At 50.0% G+C, this 10,000-nt stretch overlaps 1 protein-coding gene across 1 annotated transcript in view; it reads left to right on the forward strand.

Moving 5' to 3' along the window:
- ank1b (ankyrin 1, erythrocytic b) overlaps positions 1-10,000 on the forward strand; it is a gene marked incomplete at both ends in the record, with an annotated part of 111,593 nt that overhangs the window by 87,381 nt on the left and 14,212 nt on the right. Inside the window, 10 exons of the mRNA XM_084457715.1 lie at positions 326-419; positions 2,218-2,341; positions 2,484-2,547; positions 2,709-2,821; positions 3,497-3,721; positions 4,646-4,800; positions 5,403-5,614; positions 7,813-8,017; positions 8,687-8,783; positions 9,538-9,766. Coding sequence (XP_084313841.1) covers positions 326-419; positions 2,218-2,341; positions 2,484-2,547; positions 2,709-2,821; positions 3,497-3,721; positions 4,646-4,800; positions 5,403-5,614; positions 7,813-8,017; positions 8,687-8,783; positions 9,538-9,766 — 1,518 coding nt within the window. The remainder of the gene's footprint in view (positions 1-325; positions 420-2,217; positions 2,342-2,483; positions 2,548-2,708; positions 2,822-3,496; positions 3,722-4,645; positions 4,801-5,402; positions 5,615-7,812; positions 8,018-8,686; positions 8,784-9,537; positions 9,767-10,000) is intronic.

Consider the following 10,000-nt stretch of genomic DNA (forward strand, 5'->3'; position numbering starts at 1 on the left):
CTCGAATTGTGTTATTAGTATGAGCAATTACAGTAGAAGCAAGGCACTGCTAATAGAGGGTTTTCACGGCCCGTCATCTGTCGGCCATGTTGGAGGTTGAAGCTACTGAATGTAGATAGCTAGCTAGATAGATAGATCAATAGACAGGTAGATAGACCTATCTATCTAGTCGTTAGCCGAAACCTGAGCTTACACCTGCTAAACCTGAGCTTAAACCTCCAACATGGCCGGCCGTGAAAACCCTCCATAGCGTTTTCAGCACAGAGCTTCTTGTGTTTTCATTTCCTAATCTCTCCCTCTCTTCTCCCTCCCTTCTCCCTCACAGATCACCACAGAAAAGCACCGGATGAGTTTCCCCGAGACGGTGGATGAGATCCTGGATGTCTCAGACGACGAGGGTATGTCGGCCCCCTCCAGACGTTTTTCGTTTTTTTTTCTTCGTTTTTTATTTTTATTTTTTTAATCCAAGATTCTTTTGTAGATATAAATAGTTTCGTATCATGTATTCCGCTCGGGGTTCTCGGCCCGGGTTCTGTGTCCCGGTAAGGGAAGACTGTTCCGTTAGCGATGAACAGAACAACGTGAAAGTGAAGCACCGCCATGACGACTGGCCTAAACATGCCTTTTTCCATTTGCCTTGTAGGAGTTGCGCAGCTAACGTTAGGTATGACTGTGTCCGTCTCTCTCTGCTTTGTCCGGTCGTCCGGTGGCTCGTGAAATCTGTGCCTTCCATCGCAAACGCTCATTCCCGCTAACTCTCTTTCTGGAATAATAACTATTTCTCCACCTGTCCTCTCTCTCTCTCTCTCTCTCCCTCTCTCTCTCTGCTCAGTGTAACAACCGTGTAGGTTTCCCATCGGCATGTTTTCATGACACGTTTCCTTCGCCAGTGTTGACATCAGTCCGTGGACGCATCACTGACAGGACTACAGTCTTATCAACATAACAAAAGCTATAAAAGTGGGGCCCCGATAGCTCAACGGGCTGGGGCGCTTACCATGTAACTACTAGTCCTTTCTGCAGCGGCGTGGGTTCGAATCCGGCCCACGCCCTTTGCTGCATGTCTTCCTCTCTCTCTCCCACTTTTCCTCTCTGTCACCAACACTGTCTTATAGTAATAAAGCAGAAATGCCTTCAAAAATATCTTTAGAAGCTACAGACCCCAAACCCAGTCTTACCCCTCCCTCCATTCTCCACACAAAGGAGCCAGCCCTGCAGAGCGTAATTGATCAATAAGCTAATTACAGAGATTCACTCCCGGCGGAGAAGGCGCTTGGCAAACGGCCGGCACGCAGCGGCTGTGTTAGCAACGCGCTGCCGCCCGCGGTTAGCAACCACGTAAACAACCTCGCCAGTAACCGAGCTGTTCTCTCCTACACAGAAACCCCACCGCTCCACATGTGATACCATCTCTAACGGGCATGCTCGCTAAAGCTGAATGCGGTGTTTTCTGATCGCTGGTCTCTCTGTGTTATTGATCTACTTCATTTCCTCCATTGGTCTCTCCATTGGTCTCTCCATTGGTCTCTCCATTGGTCTCTCCATTGGTCTCTCCATTGGTTTTGGTTGTTTGCTGGTTTGACTCCATTGCTTGGACCAACCTGGGACTGCTTGGGGCTGTTAGTTGTGTGTATGTGTGTGTGTGTGTGTGTGTGTGTGTGTGTGTGTGTGTGTTTGTGTCGGTGCTGGTGCTGGTGATGACTCCAGGTGAATGATGGGAACTTGAATTGGATGGTGGGATGGAGAATGAGGCGGTCCAGACCTCCTTCTGTGTCCTCTTTCTGTGCTCATCCTCCTTTCATACTTTCATCTTTCCTCAACCTCTTTCCTTACTCTGGCTTTTGTTTATCTCTCTTTCCCTCTCTCCCTCACTCTCTCTCTTTCTCTCTATCTCTATCTCTCCCTCTATCTCTCTCTTCCTCTCTCTACCTTTCTCTCTTTCTTTCCCTCTCTCCCTCCCTCCCTCCCTCCCTCCCTCCCTCCCTCCCTCCCTCCCTCTCTCTTTCTCTCTATCTCTATCTCTCTCTCTCTTCCTCTCTCTCTCCCCCTCTCTCTCTTTCTCTATCTCTATCTCTCTCTCTTCCTCTCTCTCCCTCCCTCTCTCCCTCTCTCTCTCTCTCTCTCTCTCTCTCTCTCTCCCTCTCTCTCTCCTCTCTCTCCCTCTCTCTCTCTCTCTCTCTCAATCTCTCTCTCTCTCTCTCTCTCTGTGCTCTCCAGGTGATGAGCTTCTGGGGATAGACGGCGCCCGCTACCTGAAGCTTGACGACCTCAAGGACCAGGACGACGACTTCCTGTCTCCCAAGAAGAGCATGAGGGACTTCGAAAGCGGCCTGGGCACCACGTGAGTGACGGCGCTCCCGGCGACCGCGCATGTGTCAGGGGTCCGGCCGTGCAAGACAGCTTTCGGCCTGAGCAAAATGGCGGCCAATCTTTTCATGTGTTTGTCCCTCACCTTTTGTTTTCTGTCCCTTCCTTCAATGCAGGCCTTACTCTCCTGCTATTCCCAGAATCCCTTGCGTGTCCCCTGAGACGGTGCTGTTGGATCAGGTGACTCCGGGGTTCATTCAGCCCACAAAACCAATATAACATAAAAGCATTTCAAGCATCGCTCGGTGCGTTTCTCATGGCGCTATGATGTTGTTGTTGTTGTTGTTGTTGTTGCTGTTGTTTACATCGGCGGGCCCCTCCTCTCCTCTCTGCGTCCCCAGCACACCCCTGTCCCCCTGCCGAAGGAGTACGACGAGGACTCCCTCATCCCCAGCAGTCCGGCCACCGAGACCTCCGACAACGTCAGCCCCGTGGCCAGCCCCATACACACAGGGTCAGTACCCCCCCTCACCTGACCACAGGGTCAGTACCCCCCCTCACCTGACCACAGGGTCTGGACCCTCTCTCTTGACCACAGGGTCAGGACCCCCTCTCACTTGACCACAGGGTCAGTACCCCCCCCTCGCTTGACCACAGGGTCAGGACCCCCTCTCACATGACCACAGGGTCAGGACCCCCTCTCACATGACCACAGGGTCAGAACCCCCTCTCACCTGACCACAGGGTCTGGACCCTCTCACTCGACCACAGAGTCAGGACCCCCTCTCACTTGACCACAGGGTCCAGACCCTCTCTTGACCACAGGGTCAGGACCCTCTACTTGACCACAGGGTCAGGACCCTCTCTTGACCACAGGGTCAGAACCCCCTCTCTCTTGACCACAGGGTCAGGGTCTCTCTCCCCACGTTGAACTCGCCTACATAGTGCTGTGGGATATTCAGTGTGTCCAGCTCATGTAGCGCCAGGTCATCCGTAGGTTCGGTGTAACAGAACTGGAACGAAGTGTGTTTTTCAGCTGTCCTCATGTGTACTACCCAGATAGCAAGCGGATCTGGGCCATAAACAGGCCAGATCTGGCCCTTGTGGCTTAGTTCCGACCCACATATGGCCCAGAATCATTACACATCCGCTTGCTATCTGGGTAGTAACGCCTGCGTTGGTGTCTCAGGTTCCTGGTCAGTTTCATGGTGGACGCCCGGGGGGGCTCGATGCGAGGGAGCCGACACCACGGCCTGCGCGTGATCATCCCCCCTCGGACCTGCGCCGCGCCCACGCGCATCACCTGCCGCCTGGTCAAGCCCCAGAAGCTCACCACCCCGCCCCCCCTGGTGGAGGGGGAGGGGCTGGCCAGCCGCATAATCTCCCTGGGACCTTCCAGCATGCAGTTCTTAGGGTGAGTCAGCACAGGGCTGTGTGTGTGTGTGTGTGTGTGTGTGTGTGTGTGTGTGTGTGTGTGTGTGTGTGTGTGTGTGTGTGTGAGTGCGTGCGTGCGTGAGCAATGCTGGATCCCTACAGTATGTCCGCATGAGCCAATCTGCATTGTGATGCCTTTGCTTTATGTACTAGTAACGCTGCCACCTAGTGGCCATTTGTGGGGTTGCTCTTAACCATGACATAATCGCACAGCAGACATAAGAATCAGTAGAAATAAGACATAAGAAATGAGACCGTAGAGACAGAGCACTGATGTTTTTTAATTTAATTTTATTTAAACCTTTATTTTGACTCGGATTTCTGAGGTTTCCCTCATTTACAGAAATTTTGTAGAAATGTTGTAGAGAGGGAGAGAGAGAGAGAGACGGAGAGAGAGAGAGAGAGAGAGAGAGAGAGAGAGACGGAGAGAGAGAGACAGAGACAAACAGAGAGCTGATTATTCTCTCAGGTTCTCATAGTGAGCAACAATGTGCAGAGGAGTGAAGCCAGTCCAGAGAGAAAGAGAGAGAGAGAGAGAGAGACAGACAGACCGAGAGAGAGAGAGAGAGAGAGAGAGGGGGGGAAGAGAGAGACAGACAGACAGAGAGAGAGAGAGAGAGAGAGAGAGAGGGGGGGAAGAGAGAGACAGACAGACAGAGAGAGAGAGAGAGAGAGAGACAGACAGACCGAGAGAGAGAGAGACATACAAACAGACAGACGAGAGAGGATGACGGATGAGAGGTTGAGGGTCTGGAGAGAGAGATATGCGACAGAGTTGACAAACGGGAGATACAAAGATTTAAAAAAAAAACAGAGATACAAAAAATTAACTGGCTTAAACAGTTACAATTTGTTAAACACGATAGTCAGATAAAACTCACGTGAAGCGCTGGTGTGCACCCAGGCCGGTGATCGTGGAGATCCCCCACTTTGCCTCTCTGGGCCGGGGGGACCGTGAGCTGGTGGTCCTGCGCAGCGAGAACGGATCCGTATGGAAGGAGCATCGCAATCGCTATGGCGACGAGGTGCTGGAGACCATTTTGAACGGCATGGATGAAGGTCAGTGTGATTAATGATGAATTCCGTTCGCCATAGCGTCTCAGAGACCAGGAGCAGTACGCGGGTTCAAGGCTGTAGAGGGCTCTTCTTTAATCTGGGGCTCATATATGAACGTTCAGAAAGTTGTTACAAAATCATACATGTGGATACAGGGCAGTGTTCCAAACACAACACGCACATAATCCAGTATACTCAACTCCCATGCTAAGTTCTTTAGTGTGTAGTGTCTGAAGATCATACTGCATACAATACATAATGCTGGATGACTACATAATTCTGTGTGGGGGCGACTGTAACTCAGTTGGTAGAGCGGGTCGTTCAGTGATCGAAGGGTCGGCGGTTCGAATCCCAGCTCCGACTGTCCACATGTCGAAGTGTCCTTGAGCAAGACACCTAACCCCAAAATTGCTCCCAATGAGCAGGTTAGCACCTTGGATGGCAGCTACCGCCATTGGTGTGTGAATGTATGGGTGAACGAGAGGCCATTGTAAAGCGCTTTGAGTGCCGCTAAGGTGGAAAAGCGCTATATAAGTGCCGTCCATTTACCATTCTACGGTACTTGCTGAATTATTTGCCGCTCTCTTTCTTTCCGTCTCGCTCAGATCTGGAGAGTTATGAGGAGCTGGAGAAGAAAAGAATCCGTCGCATCATCTCCACGGACTTCCCTCTCTACTTCGCCGTGGTGTCGCGCGTGCAGCAGGAGAGCGACCTGATTGGCCCGGAGGGCGGTCAGCTGACCAGCAAGCTGGTCCCCCACGTCCAGGCCATATTCCCGGAGACGGCGGTCACCAAGAGAGTTCGACTGGGGCTGCAGGTGAGGAAGAGGAGCAGGAGAGACCAGGAGGAAGATACATAAAGGAGTAGTAAAGGGGAAATCATGTTTAGCCCTGTTTTAAGGTTACTTATGATCATATACAATGGTTCAGATCATGTGTCATTCACATTTGATGTCAGAACACCAACGGACACCAATTACCCCCTCGGTGAGCTTCTTGTCTTTGAAATTGAGAGTTTAACATGTTTTTTGAATGATTTTTCAAGGTGCCCACCCACATCCATTGTATGACCAAAACGGTGGTAGAGCAATTATCAGACTTTCTCAAAAGTGCTAGTTTTGTCAACGTTTTGATCTGAATCATTGTATATGATCATAAGTAACCTTAAAACAGGGCTAAACATGATTTTTCCCTTTACTACTCCATTAAGTCACAGACCATGTAGCTCTGTCCATTCATGAGTGTTCCCCTTTTTGAAAGAGGCCATTAAAACCAAGCTTTAAACCCATTTAAAGACCATTTAAAACCAAGATTGCCTTGGAGATAGTATGGCTTCCTATACTTTCACAAAGAAGGAAATCCATACGCTTACAGCTCTAATGAGGACTTTATTCTGACTGAAGTCTCTGAGATCCTGGGTTTGATTAACACACATAATCAAATGACCAGTGCTGAGTTTCCCAGAGGCATCGTAAGCTATGGCGTTCATCATAGCGCTACGATGCCTCTGGGAAACTCAGCCCAGTGCCGTCTCTCCTACTAAACAAAGACGTTTTGACAACAAAGTGAAGGTAGATCTGGATAAAACTAGATCTGACTCCCGGGTTCCAGACTAGCACCGACAGACATGTGAATCTGGCACCCAGACAAGCTGACAAGCTCCTTACTTACTAACCATTTATTGGTTATGGGTTTATTTATTGGTTTATTGGTTATTGGTCTTTAACATGGCCTTTGACCTCTAGCTTCCGTTTCTTAATGTTGTGTCTCTCTGTCTACCGTGTTTGTCTCTTGTCTGTTCTGCCCCTATGTAAAGCGACCTTGGGTTTTATGAAAGGCGCTATATAAATGAAAGTTATTATTATTATTATTATTATTAATTTTATCTCGCTCCAAGATAATGTTTTTAATTTGTTTCTGTACCGGTTCAGTTCGTACTCTTGTTTTAATGTTGTGTTTTGGTCCAGTTTTCTGTGATTTGTAAACAGTATGCTTGTGTTTTTGTTGAAGATTTGCATGAACCGTGTCGGCGTTTTACTTCCCTCATCGTTGTCTTTTTATTTCCCCTGATTCAGCCTCTCATCTCTCCTCACTTCCCTGATTCAGCCTCTCATCTCTCCTCACTTCCCTGATTCAGCCTCTCATCTCTCCTCACTTCCCTGATTCAGCCTCTCATCTCTCCTCACTTCCCTGATTCAGCCTCTCATCTCTCCTCACTTCCCTGATTCAGCCTCTCATCTCTCCTCACTTCCCTGATTCAGCCTCTCATCTCTCCTCACTTCCCTGATTCAGCCTCTCATCTCTCCTCACTTCCCTGATTCAGCCTCTCATCTCTCCTCACTTCCCTGATTCAGCCTCTCATCTCTCCTCACTTCCCTGATTCAGCCTCTCATCTCTCCTCACTTCCCTGATTCAGCCTCTCATCTCTCCTCACTTCCCTGATTCAGCCTCTCATCTCTCCTCACTTCCCTGATTCAGCCTCTCATCTCTCCTCACTTCCCTGATTCAGCCTCTCATCTCTCCTCACTTCCCTGATTCAGCCTCTCATCTCTCCTCACTTCTCTGATTCAGCCTCTCATCTCTCCTCACTTCCCTGATTCAGCCTCTCATCTCTCCTCACTTCCCTGATTCAGCCTCTCATCTCTCCTCACTTCCCTGATTTAAGTTCTGAGCGACATTGGCAGAGGTGAAGTGATGTTAACGTGCGATCTGTGTAGAATGTGAATCGGTTGTGTGTGTGTGTGTGTGTGTGTGAGCGTGCTGCATGTGGGTGTGTGTGTGTGTGTGTTTTTTGTGACTTTATACATGTATGTATGTTCAGATATCTGTGTTAAATGGTTGATGATTGAACATAAATATGTTTCACCCTTCAAGTCTCTTCTGTCGTTTGTTTTGTATAAAACCTCTTTGCTGGACACCGTCTCTTTTTACGTGATCAACTCTCTATCCTCTTTTTTCCTGTTATCTCCGTCTCCTCATCTCATCGCGTCTTAATGCTCCTCCCCTTTTTTGTCAGGCTCAGCCAATCCCAGACGAGCTGCTGACTCGGCAGCTGGGTAACCAGGCGACCTTCAGCCCGGTGGTCACCGTGGAGCCACGCCGACGCAAGTTCCACCGGCCAATAGGGTTACGGATCCCGCTGCCTCCGTCGTGGAGGGAGAGTCCACGTGACGCCGGGGAGGGGGACACCACCAGCCTGCGCCTCCTCTGCAGTGTCATTGGTACGGTCCCCAGAGGGGAAGTGAGGGATGGGACAGGGTGGAGGGTACAGGAGTCATTCTGTCCAAGTGAAAGAAACGCCAGCAGCTCATGTAGGTGGGGTGGGCGGGGGGGGGGGCGGGGGGGTAGAGAGAGAGAGGGGGAGGGAGAGAGGGAGAGAGAGAGAGAGAGAGAGAGAGAGAGAGACAGACAGACCGAGAGAGAGAGAGAGAGGGAGAGAGATGGAGAGAGAGAGAGAGAGAGAGAGAGAGAGACAGAGACAGACAGACCGAGAGAGAGAGAGAGAGAGAGGGAGAGAGAGAGAGAGGGAGGGAGAGAGAGAGAGAGATAGAGAGGGAGAGAGAGACAGAGAGAGAGAGAGAGGGAGAGAGAGAGAGACAGACAGACCGAGAGATAGAGAGAGACCGAGAGAGACAGACCGAGAGAGAGAGACAGAGACAGACAGACAGAGAGAGAGAGAGAGACAGAGACAGACAGACCGAGAGAGAGAGAGACATACAAACAGACAGACAGCCAGACGAGAGAGGGTGACGCCTGAGAGGATGAGGGTCTGGAGAGAGAGATACGCGACAGACAGACAGACAGACAGACGAGAGAGAGAGAGGGATGACGACTGAGAGGATGAGGGTCTGTGAAGAGAGAGATACGCGACCGCTCCGTTTGTCTCCCAGGTGGGACGGCGCCCGCCCAGTGGGAGGACATCACAGGCACCACCAAGCTGATGTACGCCAAGAACTGCGCCAACTTCACCACCAACGTGTCTGCAAGGTGAGACGCGCCTCCTCCGTCCGCAGACGCTCGACTTCACGACGACAAATAAAACACATACAGTACAGACCTGCTAGGGAGGCACCGATATGAACGTTTTTTTGTTTTTTTTTACTGTTTATTTGGACGGGACAATGCACATTGATAAGACACTTCAAGCATGAGTACATGATTAAAAGCATAAAAGTGCTGGATTGAGCACAGGGCTAATTTCCATCCGTAGTCCCCACAAATACACACATAAGTACACACAGGTCAATACACGCATAATACCCATATAAATACACAGAGTAATTTGTCCGATACCGATAACAGATATTAACATTGCCGTCGTGGCCGATAACCGATATTCACCGATGTCGATATGTTCTGTATAAAAACAAGTTTCTATGATAATATACATAATATACACAATATACATACTGAAAACACATGGAAACGCCGTCTCTATTTCCAAAACATTTGGAAAAGCCGATAAATCATAAATTTACCACATTATTTCCTCTCAAAAACAACACACACAACAGCAGCTAGACTGAAGTAATTATCGGCTGTTCACATGTTCATGTTTTGCACATCGGACCGATACCGATATACTAAAAAATGACTAACATCGGCCGATACCGATATGACTGCCGATATATCGTGCATCCCTAAGACCTGCCCACACTTCCCCCGCCAACCGCCACCCCCCTACCCCCCCCTACCCCTCCACCCCCCCCGCCCCCCTGTCCCCTGTCCTCTTCGTCACCAGGTTCTGGCTGGCAGACTGCCCGCGCACAGCAGAAGCGGTGACCTTCGCCAACCTGCTGTACCGGGAGCTGATGGCCGTCCCCTACATGGCCAAGTTCGTGGTGTTCGCCAAGATGAACGAGGCGCGCGAGGGACGCCTGCGCTGCTACTGCATGACGGACGACAAGATGGACAAGACCCTGGAGCTGCACGAGAACTTCAGCGAGGTGGCGCGCAGCCGCGACATCGAGGTGAGGGGTCAGGGGTCACCGTGGGGTCATGGGCGGGGGGCTTCGTGACGACAAAGCAAAGGCAATCAAATCAAGTCAAACTTTATTTGATTATGCTCTTAGTCACTTGTTTTAGAAAGGAGATGCACTTGTGAGTTCTGGCAAGTAGTAGTACATTGGCTTTTCCTAATGCAATTATTGTTAGTCGCTTTGGATAAAAGCGTCTGCTAAATGTCTGTAATGTAATATCATGTA

This window comes from Borostomias antarcticus (genome assembly GCF_949987555.1).
Source record: "Borostomias antarcticus genome assembly, chromosome: 2".
NCBI classification, from domain to species: Eukaryota; Metazoa; Chordata; class Actinopteri; order Stomiiformes; family Stomiidae; genus Borostomias; species Borostomias antarcticus.